The 15975-nt window shown below is 40.7% G+C and overlaps 1 protein-coding gene across 1 annotated transcript; it reads right to left on the bottom strand.

Moving 5' to 3' along the window:
- Positions 1 to 4368: 4368 nt before the first annotated feature.
- On the bottom strand, positions 4369 to 4786 carry LOC130039194 (elongin-C-like). Its single transcript, XM_056131053.1, has one exon. It carries the CDS (start codon positions 4705 to 4707, stop codon positions 4369 to 4371), a length of 339 nt encoding a protein of 112 aa, XP_055987028.1. The 5' UTR covers positions 4708 to 4786.
- Between the last annotated feature and the right edge of the window lie 11189 nt (positions 4787 to 15975).

Raw genomic sequence — 15975 nt, 5'->3', positions numbered from 1 at the left:
GAGGAGAAATCTGAATAGCCAAAATGCACATGAAAAAATGCTGTTCATCAGAAATCATCAGGGAGATGCAGATGAAAACAAAAAGATACCATGTCACACCACAGAAACTGGCACATATCCAAAAGAACAAAAGCAACCAGTATTGGCATGGATGTGGGTCGTAGGGCACTTTCTTTCACTGCTGGTGGGAATGCTGACTGGTGCAGCCTTTGTGGAAAACAATATGGACGTTTCTCCAAAAAGCTAGAAATTAAGCTCCGATTTGACCCCGCAGTACTACTTCTGGCAATATATCCTGGAGATACAAAGAATTACAGTAGAAATGACATTTGTACATTCATTGCAGAACTCTTTGCAATAGCCAGAATCTGGAAAAAAATCCAAGTGCCCGAGAACAGATAACTGGTTAAAAACAACTTTGGTACATCTACACAATGGAATACTATGCATCTATTAGAAAAGATGAAATGATGAAATTTGCATATATGTGCATCAATATAGAGAGTTTAACGCTAAGAGAAATGATTCAGAAAGAGAGGGACAGATATAGAATGACTGCACTTATTTGTGGAATATAATGTAACAGTTGGGAGACTAATAGGTGGAATAGAGAAGGGACCACTATTTTTTAAAGATCATTTCTTAAATTTAATCAAATAATTCATATTACATAACTATGGAAAGATATCCTGATTTCATAAATCCTCAAAACAAGGCCAAAAAGATCAAATACGAAGTGTTCCAATCTTTCAATCATTTGAGGCTTTATTAACATGCAAGCACCATTTGCACGATATACAGGTTTTCCTAATCTTCTAGTCCAATGTTTTAAGCCTGGAATTACTTCTGAATCTAACACAAAGTAACTCATTATAGTTAATCACTTAATCACTTAACTTCCCGTTAGTCGTCGATTTGCTCGAGCGGGCGCCAGTAACGTCTCCATTTGTCCCTGTCGCGTGCTAGTATAGCCCAATGGCATCTGTTCGCTCCGGGAATATGAAGAGCCTCAAACCCATCGTTCATGATCTTGACAAAGAAGTCTGACCATCTGGTAGGTGGGCGGCCACGCGGTCTCTTGACATCCCGTGGAATTCAATCAGTAACAGCTCTAGTCCAACGGTTGTCTTTAAATCTCATTACGTGACCAGCCCATCTGATTTTCGACACCTTGGCAAATGAGACAGCGTCCCTGATCCTTGATCGTCAACGGATGTCAGAACTCCGGATTCGTTCTCTCATTTGAGTGAAACGTGATATTCCAAGCATGGCTCTTTCTATTCTTCTTTGGGAGACCTGAATGGCTTTCTCATCTTGTTTGCGTAGGGCCCAGGTCTCTGAGGCATATGTTAATGCAGGAAGAACAGTAGAATCAAAGAGATGTGCCCGGAGCCGGAGGTTCTTTGTCCTCTTAGCTATTTCTTCGACGTTCTTGAAGGCGTTCCAAGCCGCTCTCTTCCTCCTGCGCAGCTCAGGTGCCAGGTCATTGCTCATGTTGACCTCGCGACCTAGGTACACATAGCTGTTGCATTAGGAGATGGTCGTTCCATTGAGAGCGAATGGGGCGTCAGGAACAAGGCTGTTTCTCATAAACATTGTCTTCGTAAGATTCAGCTGTAGTCCTACCTTTCCACACTCACGGTCAAAGTCGGCCAGCATTTGTGCCGCTTGGCTGATGTTTGGTGTTATTAAAACAATGTCATCAGCAAAGCGGAGGTGGTGTAGTTGCCGACCATCTATCTTCACTCCCATTCCTTCCCATTCCAGTCGTCGCATGATGTTCTCGAGGGTGGCACTGAAGAGTTTCGGTGAAATGGTATCACCCTGCCGCACCCCTCTCTTGACATCAACGATCACTTCTTTGTAGAATGGTGAGATCCTGGTAGTGAATCCGCAATACAGCTCACGGAGGATCCAAGGTTAAATAAACTATTTCTAGCTATCACATTGACAGTTCTAATGGTAGTTTAGGTTTTTATAATTAACATTACTTGTCACCAGGTAACAGAATAGAGTTTTGATCTTGAGTCGTTTATACTAAAATATGTGCCCGTATGTTTTATGAAGTTACTAAAATATATGCAATTAACATGTATATTGTTTACTTCACTATTTTCATAAACTAGAAAGTGCAATATTAGGTCTTTTAAGAGTAAAATTTAATTTTATAAGCTTTGGTTGTTTTTAATTTTCTGAAGTTTCTATAACCTTGCTCTGGTCTCATCTAAGCATTACAGTAATGCACAGGGTTGCCCCAGACTAGGCACACAGGAGACTTCTAGAGACTTGTTTCTTGATGGTTGCAGTTCCCAGAAAAACTGATCCATAATAAACCCATCTGGAAGAACTAAGTTGAAAGCTTAATTTATAGACTCTATAATGACAGCACTGTTGTCACTACAAGATAAAAGAGATATAAACTCACGTTCAGTGCCAATCCAATCATCATTGTCATATTCACTTGGGATGATATATTTTAATAGATGATTATGTGTAACAAAGTATACTGTAAGCATTGCATTGTGTATCTCAAAATGTTTCTGATAATAATTCAAATGAAAGGATGAAGATTAGAATAGTACAGGGTAGTCTAGTTCTTAAGGTCTAGTGAGTTTTAGTCTTAATACAGACATACAAAAATGTGAACACAACAAAAAAGTATGAAAGAATGAATATTGGGGCAAAATAACTATAGTAAAGTGCATACTGTGAATTGGTTAAAATGAACAGCACACATTTAAGTAGTCATGTAGCTGACCTGTTGTCTACATGCAGTTAGTAGCTCCAAAAACTGACTTGTAATCTTCCAAAACTGCTTTTAAATCAAGTTCTTAAATCGCAGCTATAAACAAAAGGACAAGAAACATTTAAACTGCAGTTTATCAAAAGACAGATAAGAAATTTCAACCATTATGTCTTTGACAGTTATAAAAAATTGAAATCTTGGCTAAGTTATAAACATGTTTATAATGCAACATTTGCATAATGAATAATGCTAGTAATGATGTCTAGAAGATCAGGATAGTTAAAAAAACATAAAAATACAGAGCCAATTATTTACTTGTAGAACATGTACATTTATGCCTAAATTTTAGCATTTACTGTGCCACCATTAATCTAAAAAATCACATCCAAAATAGAAGGCAAAACCACCTATGTATTGGCATATTAGTTTATTTCTCAGTTTTTGAAGATGTCATTAATTTACTGATGTAGTAAACGAATGTAAGCTCTGATTGCTATGCAAAAGAACAGAAGATAATCTGCTTGGCAATGAACATTAAAAGCTCAACTGCACACAGGCAACATGCTATATATGAAAAGTTAGTAACTGAACTAGGGGTGTTAAATACTGAAAAAAGTTAACAGTTTATTATCATTTATTTTATTTAACAATCTGTCAGAGTTTCCAACCACTGCTCCTGGCTGTCCTCACCAGGGGCCCCTTGGAGGGATGCGGATTGAGTTTCCCTCCCTACCCAACCAGGGTTCCAGCAGCCAAAGGCCTCCAGAACCAACCACCACCATGCTGAGACCACTCTCGACGCATGAAGGTACTGGCAGAGGAACAAAGGCATGCGGGTCCCGGGGCTGAGATCTCCAAAACTGCTCGGATCGAGGCTGAGCATCCTCCACTCAGATCCTCCAAATTCCAGTAGGCAGGGGTCACACCCACCAACTGGCACCCTGACACCGTATAATCCCATCAACAGCCAAGACCCAGAGACTATAAAATCCAGCTTCCGGAAGAGAACAGCACAGAGTTTCCTGTCCCTGCGCCTTGCTTTCCTTGCCAGGGCCCCTTGGAGGGATGCGGGTTGAGTTTCCCTTCCTGCCCCAACCAGGGCTCCAGCAGCCGAAGACATCCAGAACCAGCCACCACCATGCTGAGACTACTCTCGACGCATGAAGGTACTGGCAGAGGAACAAAGGCATGCAGGTCCCGGGGCTGAGATCTCCAAGACTGCTCAGATTGAGGCTGAGCATCCTCCACCCAGATCCTCCAAATTCCAGTAGGCAGGGGTCACACCCACCAACTGGCCCCTGGCACCCTGTAATTCCCTCAATGGCCAAGATCCAGAGACTATAAGACCCAGCTCCCGGAAGCGATATCTTATTATCTCATTCCTATATTGGAAAAACTGGCAGGCTACTGAATATAACCTGCCCACAGGGCAGAGTCTGGCAAATTCCCCATGGCGTACCCAATACGCCAAATACCAGTAACAATGATGTGTCTCATTCTCTTAACTCTGAAAGAGCCTTGAATATGGCACTGTTTAAAAAATCTCAGGGCTAGGACGCAGGAGACATTACTGGGGCCTGCTCAAGCCAATCGACGAACAACAGGATGGTCATGATCGTGATTTAACAATCTAGGAAATTCGCAGCCATCAGCAGTTTCAGTGCAATTTCAGGCACAATTGGGAATTCAGGAATCTCGGTGGAGCTGTTAGTGTAATGAACCTTGTAGGTGAAAAACACGCACACTTTGAATAGCACATGTGAAGGGATCTCTGTAAAATTGACTTCATTGGTTTCATTTTCAGCAAACTGACTTGGGCCACTCAAGATGGCTTTTATTGTTCCTGATGTTAACACATGTTCTCTTTTTACAAAAAACTCATGGCCATCAGAGGATATTAATTTGACATACATAGCATCAGGGCCTTCACAGCCACCATAGGTTTTCTCTTCTTCATCCATTATGTTCTTAAGAAGTTCTACTTCACTCCCAGAGGAAATTTAGGAGTTTCTTGTCAGCTGTGCAGCCACCACAACCACCGCGCCCTCTCCCGCGCCCCGCCGAGAAGGGATCACTATTTAAATGATTCTTGGAGGGTTCACTCGGATGTTAGATTCCTGCTAAAAGTAGACCATAGAGCAACCATGATGGCCACTTGCTATATGCATTGCAAACCACAACACCACAAAAGAGAGAGAGAGAGAGTAAAAGGGAAAGTGTTTGCCACAGAGGCAGGTGGGAGAGATTGTGTGGGGGTGGCAGGAGGGATACTGGAAACATTGGTGGTGGAGAATGGGCACTGGTAGAGAGATGCATACTCTATCATTTTATGACTGAAATGTAATCAGGAAAGTTTGCAAATTCGTAACTGAACGTCATGGTGATTCATTAAAAATGAAAAAAATAGAAGTAAACCAATCTAAGGGAAATATATTTATACAGAAAGGTAGATAGACAGACAGACAGATATGCACACAAGGCTAAACCTTAACAACATGTTACTAATCTATTATAGAAGTGCTTAATGGCTCCTGGGTGAAATACAACCACCTTGACATACTTTCCTCTAAGAAACAATTTTGGGATCATTTTTAGAGAATTATTCATAACAAGCAGTCCAAAAGTAATTCTTTAGGCTCAGCATTAGGGCAGGGTTTTAGGTTTGGGATGGAAACATTTGAAATATGGTGGTGAGAAGGTGTGATGTGGTGTATTGGTGTTTGTATATTAAATGCACTCAAATATTGTGAACAACTGTATAAAAATTAAATTAAATTAAAAATATTTTTAAAGATCAAAGCAACAATTCTGAGTGTGGAAAACTCTATGAAGAGGAAAACAAAATCAAGAATATCTTAGAGGTTTCTGTATTCAATTATCAGGTGTTCACTAATAAAATTCAGCACGATCCACAAGGTTCATGCTGAAAACTGAATGCTGAAAGCCCCAAAGGTGCCATGTGAAGACAAGGATCATATGAGTCCAGCACTAAGCCAGAGGCTTAGGACAGTGATCATAAGAAAACACTTGGTTGTCAAAAAATGAAAGTGTATAGAGCAAGACCACTTAAGATCATGTTTGAATCAGTGCGGACTTATAATATTGAGTATTGAATAGTGGAATATTCTGCTATTCACAGTTCTCACACTTCAGTCTATAAACCAGTAGGAATTTCATCTTGCACAAAGCACCATAGCACTGTCCTCCCATTGTTCATTTATTTGTTCAAGTGGGCCCAGGAAGGTCTCCCTTGTGAGACTTGTTGTTACTATGTTTGGTATATTGAATATGGCATGGTAGCTTGCCTTGCTTTGCTGTGCAGGCAAGATACTCTCGATAGCTTGCCGGGCTCTCTGAGAGGGGTGGAGGAATCGAAATCAACTCAGCCCAGCTGAGTAAATATATTTACTAAATTTTAATATTGCAATACGTCAGCCAGAGCACTAGTAAAGCAGATAGGTATTTGGCTTGGTCAGGGACCTATCCAGGTTCAATCTAAGGCTTCCCATATTTTTTGACAAGCACTGCCAGGTATAATTACTGAGTTTTGAGCAGGAGTACCTCTGAGAATTTTTAGGGTGCCCCTGCAAACAGTAATACCTTATGAAGTACCCACTGTATGCAAGCCACAGTTTTAAGCATATTAAGAGGCATTTGTTGATAACACTTTGTTAGAAATGCTCTAGCATCAAAGATATCAGAAAAAAGAGACAGTATGTGGGAAATTGTCTGCCATGAAGGAAGGGGGAGGGCCAGAAAGGGGCGGTATAATGGGCGATTGGTGGTGGGCAATGTGCACTGGTGGAGCCATGACTGTTTGAACATTGTATGTTTGTAACTCAAACATGAAAGCTTGTAACTGTATCTCATGGTGATTCAATAAAATAAAATTTTAAAAATATATAGATTCAATCAAGAGAACTCTCAAAAAAAAGAGAAGACGAGAAAATAAAAAGTGATTCAAAATCTATTTAGAATCCCATCCCTTCCCCGCCCCAATGGAGTTAGCCCCAGCACCCCAAAACCTCCAGAACTTGAAAGCCATGATCATGGCCACTATCAGCATGTGTGTACAAGCCTCATCTATGAGTTATCTGTAGAAAAACTCAGGTATGTGGGACTTCTGACGGAAAACCCCAGGCTCAATGAAATCAGAGAATGGGTGACCTTTCCCCATATCACCCTGTTTTCAGCAGCTTGGTAGTCACACAAAAACCACCTCTGGTGCCATATAATCTCATAAATGGCCGTAATCCAGAGACTCAACAATGAATCTCTCAGAAGAGAGCACAGAACAGTACACCATAGATATGGCCCTAGGACCCATGCCAGCCTGTTTTATTCAAGGAATCCCAGAGGGGCGTGGAGTGGTCCAATGGAGCCAGCCCCAGCAGCTGAAAACTTCTTCCTTCCTTCCTTCCTTCCTTCCTTCCTTCCTTCCTTCCTTTCTTTTTCCTTTTTTTAATCCCTTCTTCCTTTCTACTTTCCATCATTCCTTCCTTCCTTCCAACCCTGTTTCCTTCCTTACATATGCCTTACTGCTTTCTTTCTTTCTTTCTTTCTTTCTTTCTTTCTTTCTTTCTTTCTTTCTTCTTTCTTTCTTTCTTTCTTTCTTTCTTTCTTTCTTTCTTTCTTTTTCTCTTTCTTCTTATCAGTCTTCTTTTCTTTCTTGGTTTTGCTAATTAGGTCAGCAAATATTTTCTATTTAAAAAACTACACATAGTCAATTGGTTACTCTTTGAGGATCTGTCCCTGTCTGCTCATCTCTGCAGTTGTAGTATGAAATCAGTCCCTGGCCACTTGGGTGATCTTTCCCCAGCAAAGTTCCTGATTCTGTCTTCGCACTGACTCCTCCTGGCTCATCTTTTTTCATTTCTAAAATATATTTTTGTTCCAGCATTGAGGAATAATGTAGGGGTTAATATGTTAATATTTACAGTGACTGACCCTGGTTCTATCTCCAGCACCAAATATGGTCCCATGAGCACCACCAGGAGTCACTCCTGAGCACAGATAGAGGAGTACTTGAGTATCACTGGGGCTACCCCAAATCCGCTCTCTCTACACACACAAAAAATACACATACATAACACACACACATACACACATACACTTCCTGGGCTGGATTGATAGTACAGTGTGTAGGGTGCTTGCCATGTATGACGACAATCCTCAAGGGTTCAAGGGACCATAAGTATTGGGATGTCAGGGATTGAATCCAGTCGACCATGTGCAAGGCAAATGCATTTCCCACTGGATTATCACTTTGATCCAGATGAGGACACTATTTTAAATGACAACGGCCTTCAAGTATTTCTTGTGGTCTTTCTGATTCTTTTTAGAGGTCCTCAATTATCCCACCATACTTGGGATTTTCTGATGGTATAATTTGTTGACCACAAGAATTGGTTACAATCTGTCTAAATTGTTTCTCATATGCCAAATCCAATTGTCACTTTGAACCTCCATTCAGCAGCGGTCAGTCACAGAGAATGAAAAAAAACATAGAAGTAGACAAACTTGTGGATTGGCCATGATTTAGGGTCACCTGTGCAGCATTCAGTGGTCTCCAGGCAGGTCAATATAATGCAATATTTCACCCCAACCCCAGCAGATCTCTACAGTTGAGCCATTGTTGGAGTTGACAGAGACATCAAGGACAGTTAGGAAGTATATAAACGTGCCACAGGCATGAGGAGAGCAGAGGCTAGTGTAGTTCAGAGAGAATCATTAGGCATCTGTAAACTATAAAGTTGTTTGAACAGGAGAGAGAATTCAGTGGGCAGGGTACCTCTCTTGCACCCAGTCTACCGAACTCCTCCAGGAGTGATTCCTGTGTGTGGATCCAGGAGGAGCATGGCTAGGTGAGGACCCAAAATCAAAATAAACAAATAAAAGATTGTGAAAGTTGTTCATTCTAGTTTTTGCTATATTGTTCCCTAAATCTAAAAGACCCTACAAAGTATTAGTCTATGTTTGCTGACAGAAGGTAACAGCTGGCAGATACTGTCTCATTTATTCTATCTTTGCCTTCTCTTCTATCTGGGTGCATGTTTGCTAGTGGAATATCTTAAACTTAGTGGTTTTTGTTATGGGAAGACTGCTAATAATAATTCATCATTTCCTCACACTAAAGTAAGTAATAATGTATATTACAAAGCATTAACATGCAATTTAATATTATTAAACATTATACAAAATACACTAGTAGTAATTTAATCTTGTTGGTTAACTAGGCAATATAAATTATTACCTAGTACCTGTTGATTTATTAATGAAATATGTAAGCTCCTCAGTATAATAGGAGTATTTCCCTAGCCTAAGAATCTGAGGAAAGTGAAACTGTTATAACTGGCTAGTAAGATTCCATCTCTCTAGCCTGCTTAAGTCTACCTCTCAGTCTATCCAATCCAGTCTTCTTCTTTGGAATCTGACCCCCCTATTGGCTAGCCTCTACCTTTCAACTGCCTGCTTTATGACATCATTCTCCCACCAAACCTACCAGCACCTGGTAGAATCTTGGGGCTCTTGTGCAGTTGTTTGTAAACAAGTTTGTATCATCGCGAGTGACCAGTGACCAATGACCAATCACCAGTGATCAGTCATCTGTACTGGACACTTGTGGACTCCCGCTTCGGTGGTCAGACATACTCTAATATCGTCTCCTCTTCTCATTTACCTTTCCTTGATATTTCCTCATTTCTGATCAAGTCAGGTAAGGAATAATATTTTTCAAAGCTTTTTATGAAATTTCTTATCCATAAACTTAGTAGTTAAGGAAAAGCAGCATGGAAAAATAGAAGAAATTAATCAACTAGAATATGGTAAGCCTGACTTTAGTTTGACGTTCACATTTGCTGTGTGATTTTAGACAGTGACTTCCTTTCTCTGAAATATAAAGGCTATTTCTTCATTTATTAAATTATAGTTGATACATATTTACGACCTCAAGTACATGTTTATATATGAATGTTCACTCTCTGTGTTTCCTTTTGCTTTTAATAGTATTTTGACATGATATCCATGAAATAAAGTAAATCAGAGACAATATTTTGACAGAAACAGAAAATGCAGTTTTGATAGAAAACCTAATATACACCAGGATGTTTTATCTGTAGCAGTCTCTCCATTTGTATTCATAATTTAGTATTTTAAATTTAGTGCTATTCAAAAGTCATTATCATTTGTCTTTTGAGTTTTCTTTCTAAACTCTATGATAAGAAAAACTGGATTGTGAGGAAGGTGTGGAGTGCTGAGTGGTGGGGGGGCAAGTCCTCAAAGGTAAGAAAGTTTACGGTTATTTTCAACAAGCTTTGAACAACAGAAGCCAAGAAGTAGAAGATGATATGAGGAAGAATGAAATAGGAAATAAAGATTATGGAGGGAAATTATCAAGAAAGGAGAAACAGTTTAAGATAAAATGTTGGAGAGAACCAGATAGTTCAAATCAAAACAGAAGGAATATAGTTAAATATACTGAGAGCCAGTCAAAATAGTTGATTTTAATTATTTCTAGGACTAGAAAACATACTATGCCTCGAGTAGAGAACCAGTAAAAAAACAGTCTATAGAAAACCATGGTTGTGCTTTCTTTTCTTATTGTCTCTAGAACAGAGTTGGCACTTGGCGGTTTTGAATGGAAACACCTTTTAGAAATGATACCTCCTATAAATAACTAATACTGGTTACCTAGGGGGACGGAAGATACATCATCTTCAATGTTTTTATTACATTCTAGTTTGTAAGGTCCATGTATGGTCTGCCTGTTAAAATAAAGAAGTGATATCTTCTAAGTTGCAGCAGGAGAATTGATTCTTTTGTGTGATAAGTAGGGTCCACGCTAAGGCAACTTGTCAACTTCACAAAGAGTTTTGTTCTGGGCTGGAAGAATTCGTAGGGTGTCTGCCTTGCACGCGGACAGGTCATTTGCCTTTCACGTGGCCAACCCAGATTCGATTATCAGCATCCCGTATGGTTCCCTGAACACCACCAGGAGTAATTCCTGACTGCATGAGCCAGGAGGAATTCCTGTGCAGTGCCGGGTGTGACAAAAAATTTAAAAAAAATGTAGTTCCTTCCTAACATGACAGCATTTTGATAGCAGTCGACATCTGCTTTTAGATCCTAAGAAGAAATAGAAAAGTCAGTCTCAGATGTCTAAGTACACATTCACTTCAGTTTTGTGGAATCTGAGTTTTCCTACATTAAAGATAGTTAAGTTGGATTTTGGTGATTGTTTCTGAAACTTTGGGAATCACATTTTCCTGGTTGATAAAGAGACTTATCATCTAGGTTTTGAAAATAAATTTGAAATTTTTGTGACCGTTTTTCAAATGGTCTTTTCAGCTTCTTCTGTGATTGACTGAAACGGTATGCTCTATTTAATACCTGTTGTTTGATGGTTAATAGTCAGAGACATGAATGAGAATAATCATGTCATTTCCTTGTAATTATTATATTTATTTATGCTTTAAACTCCTTTAGAATATATACTGTATACCAAAAGCAATCACATTTATTATATTTTCTACTTGTTATGTGGGGCTGGAGCGATAGCACAGCGGTAGGGCGTTTGCCTTGCACGCAGCCAACATGGCTGACCCGAGTTCGATTCCTCCGCCCCTCTCGGAGAGCCCGGCAAGCTGCCGAGAGTATTTCGCCCACACGGCAGAGCCTGGCAAGCTCCCCATGACGTATTCGATATGCCAGACACAGTAACAACAAAGTCTCCAATGGAGACGTTACTGGGCCCGCTCGAGCAAATCGATGATCAACGGGAGGGCCTTTACCTTTACCTTTACTTGTTATGTAAGTTACTGGTAAATCTTCTGTTTTATGGACTGGTAAGCTATACACTCAAAAATCACATTCTATTGCCTTTTTTGGCTAGTGGTTTCTGTTAAAATAGAATTTCATCTTCATATTGTATACATGACACAATTTCTTAATAAACTTTTGTACTGTTTTCTTTGTTGTGTTGGGGGACGACATTCACTGTTGGTCAGGGCTTACTCTTGGGAGTGCTCTCAATCAGTTACTGTACTATGCTGCTTGCCACATAGCCCAGATTTTATTAATATGAATATACTTCTTTTTCAGTTCTGTGATCCATATTTTTCATGATTTCTTTCTTGATCTCTATACTTTTCCCATGTAAATCACAAAATCTATTTCTGTGTGCACATTATTCTCAATTAGAGTTGTTAAGTAAGTCCTTTGCAGGAAAGCAACTTGAGACTCAGAATTTAAACAACAGTCTTCCTTCCAAAAGCACATCTTGAGAAAAAATTAAGTACTCATTTTTTAGGGGTGATCAAAAACCGGGGTACGATTGCTAACCTTCAAATCATCAAGTAGATTGAGTTATATGTGAACCGTAGATAATAGATAGGAACTGCACAAGCAGAAGACAAAACTTGAAGATTACACTGGTAATAGTTGTAACGACACCACATGCCTATATGAATGAAAAGTATCTTCCTCCTAGTTTCTTACATTGTAGTGATCAAGGCAGAGTCCTAGCAAGAAAATCCACATGCTTAGGTTCCATAATTTGGTAATACATAAGGGACAGTGAGATAGTATAGGATGGGATAAGGCATTTGCCTTGTAGGCAGACAATCCAGGTGGATCTCTGTCACTACATCCAGTCTCCTGAGCACTACAAGGGGTCACTCACAGTACAAAGCCAGGAATACCCCAAGATCACTGCAGTGTATTGGTCCAAATTCGACCCCACCCTAAACCCAATAAAAATAATGGGAAAGCTTGAACAAGTGTCTAGGCCATCTATGGGCCTCAGGTTCCTTTGTTCTCCAATAAAATATTAGTCATTTTCATAGGACTTCCTAATTGTAAAATGCTTCCATTCTAGGCAATAAGGTAGAGTTCAACACGAGAGCAAGCTACAGGTAGAGCTAAGACAAGGAGTAACTAGCTGTAAGCAAAAAATCCGTGTACCAACATCACCAGAGTCTTCTATAGTTCTGTATTCACTTTGGGAGCGCGGTGCCTAATACACAAAGTGCCAAAATATTTCAGGCTTTCAACCACCCAAAGTTGTTTGGACTTTTGGTAAATTATTTGACTGTTGGTATTAGAAGCTTGTCTATACTTGAAACTTTAAGTGAATTTTGCTCCTCTCAAACGTTGTCGGAGGGGGCTGGAGTGAAAGCACAGTGGGTAGGGTGATTGCCTTGCACGGGGCCAACCCGGGATCCATTCCCAGCATCCCATTTGGTCCCTTCAACACCAACAGGAGTAATACTGAGTGCATGAATCAGGAGTAACCCCTGTGCATCGCTGGGTGTGGCCCAAAAGGAAAAAAAAAGTTGCTGGATATTATCAGTCTCACGGATTTTTTTCATCACCCTCTTGTTCCTTACAGAAAATATGCAAACTCCATCTGTATTGGGAACTGCACATTCTCTGCAGCTTCCCCTTCCCATGGTGAACAATGCAGCTTCCCTAACAGGAAGTGTCTGCAACTACTCCAGCAGGTAGATCTCCTTGGTTCCTGCCCTCAGATTCTGGCATCTCTTTCCAACCATTCATGGGTAGTGCCGATCTTGAACAATATTCTTGCACAAAAATGCTGTTTGGAGGGTCGGGCCAGAGCCAGCTATCCACTTGGTCTGCTTCCAACCCAAGTGTTTTGGAGTGGGATATTGCAGGATGAAGTCTTACATGGGTGACGTTACTATGACTATCCTTGACCAAGACACCACTGACTCTTCCATGTCTAAGGCAGCTCGCTATGAGAAAACCTTAGATACTAACCACATGATGTTTCTGTACCCATCACTTTCTGCCAGTCTTGTTGAAAGGACACCATCACAGGTTCCAAATCAGAGTTATAGCCTGTCGCTTCCCTACTAGGAAGGAAGCCAGGTGTATTACTATAATAAGGGCACTCTGGGACCTCTCCTTTCTGGAGAACCTGGTCCCTGCCTGCAATCCAATGGCTCTATGACATACAAAGGAGGTAGGGGCTCTGCCCTCCAGGCTTACAGCAATGCATCCCCAGAAATTGTTATGGTTCTAAAGGAGGTCCAGCCCTCAAAGAACCGACCAACAACCTCAACCTCTGGAGCCTACTACTCTGTGTCTGCTCCACTCATCACGGAATCATGTTATCAAGATGAGTAAAACTGAGAGAAAGGAATTCTGGGATTCAAAACTTGGGGTCAAATCGGCAAGTGAGAAACTGTCAATAGACAGGTGGCATTTCAGTTCGATACACTGAGAGTTTTAAATGTATGAAGCCTGAATTTAAATAAACCGAGTTTCAGTTTAGACTCCCCTCACTTATTTTACAGCACCTTATTTTCACACTAGACATCAGATCTTCTCATGCAGATTGGAAGGTATGATAGTATAATGACCACCTAGGTTTCCTAGTAGAAAACATCAGTAGCATAACAAGGAATGCCACATTTTCATAGTTGATCAGTTCGCCAGTATGACCACAGTAACAATAAGCTCCATTTCTTAAATTATTGTTTTTGTGATTTCTGAAGACTTTTAAGAACTCTTATTGTGATGATGTAACATTAACTTTCCTTTTACTTTAACGTACAATATTCTGAATACACAATATACTCAGAGATCCTGTCCAAAGTTATCAAACCTAGAATCTCTACTTGAGCACAAAATTCATGAGGAAGTGGTGCTTCATTCCTTCTTTTTAAACCCTGATATGAACTTTTTTTTGAGGAAAGTGAAGAAGTTGATTATATTATGCTAAGTTCTATATAGCATTTTCGAAAATCAGATGGGCTGGTCACGTAATGAGATTTAAAGACGACCGTTGGACTAGAGCTGTTACTGATTGGATTCCACGGGATGTCAAGAGACCGCGTGGCCGCCCACCTACCAGATGGTCAGACTTCTTTGTCAAGGTCATGAACGATCGGTTTGAGGCCCTCCATGTTCCCGGAGCGAAGAGATGCCATTGGGCTACACTAGCACGCGACAGGGACAAATGGAGACGTTACTGGCGCCCGCTCGAGCAAATCGACGACTAACGGGAAGTTAAGTGATTAAGTGATTAAGTGATATAGCATTTAATAGTTTACAAATCTATAGCTTGAAAAAAAAGCTTTAGTTTGGGAGAGGAAGAATGTGGGTCACATATCGGAGTGCTCAGGGCTTGCACCTTGCTTTGTGCTCAGGGTTCACCTACGAAGGTTCTTATGCGCTCATATGTGAGGCTGAGGATCAAACTAAGGTCAGCTGTGCGCAGGGCAAGTGCTTTACCAACTGCGCTATTCCTCTGTTCTAAGTCTCTTAGTTTTAAATACGCTTTACACAGAAACTCTTTCAAATACAAAGAAAACAATGGCACCACATGAACAGCAGTAAGAAATACAGCAGTTACCTCCAATCATCAAGCTCAGGGCCTTGTCCATGATCCCTAAAAGAGCCAGAAACACTGCCTTGCCCATTGCTGGAAGGTGCCCAATTGTGGCACCATGAGTTTTGTGGAGGGAGTATCTCATTTAAGGGGGACTGACTTCTTCTCTGGTTCCTTTATAGTGATGAATTCCCTGGGGAACGAGACTTCCCTGGCATTGCAACCTTCCAATCAGACTTTTTGACTGACACCCACTTCAGAATTACCCAATGTCTTGCAGTAGCAGGATTCAATTACTTGAGAGTAACCCAGCACCAGAGTTCCTAGATGTACCCATAATAGATTCGGCGTGAAATATCCTGGCACTACCCCCACATCCAACTCAGGAACAAACAGATGAGAAGTGGGATGAGATGAACATTGGGCTTTCAAATTCACTGGATACCTACCAGATTCCAATAGAAAACCAAGATCCTCCACTGTGCCCTTTAAAAATCCATGGATCCACCAACTCCTGGCCTGCATGGATCCTCTCAGCTAAGAACAACAGCCTGGTACTGAAACTACTTGTCAGGAAAAGAATGGTCAATGTTTGGAGGACACAGAAACACTTGAAGGTGGGTCTGTATCTGGTGGTATTTTTGCAGACATCAGTACATGGGTGGAAGATAAACAACTTCTCCAGCTCTTTGATTGCTTAGAAGACCTAGATCAATGCATAGATCGGCAGGGATTGAACACCACAGATACCATCACTCTAAATCAGGGGCAAGAAAAGTCAGGTGGCAGTAAGGGGACCTCCCACCCAACACGGTAGAATAAAAACCAGGCCTCTGAGCCGCTGGAGGGAGAACCCAAGGCCAACATCCATTCC

The sequence above is a fragment of the Sorex fumeus genome, unplaced genomic scaffold (assembly GCF_029834395.1).
Source record: "Sorex fumeus unplaced genomic scaffold, SorFum_2.1 ptg000083l, whole genome shotgun sequence".
In the NCBI taxonomy this organism is placed as follows: Eukaryota; Metazoa; Chordata; class Mammalia; order Eulipotyphla; family Soricidae; genus Sorex; species Sorex fumeus.
The sequence above is the reverse complement of the archived record's forward strand: the minus strand, read 5'-3'. Positions and strand labels throughout refer to the sequence as shown.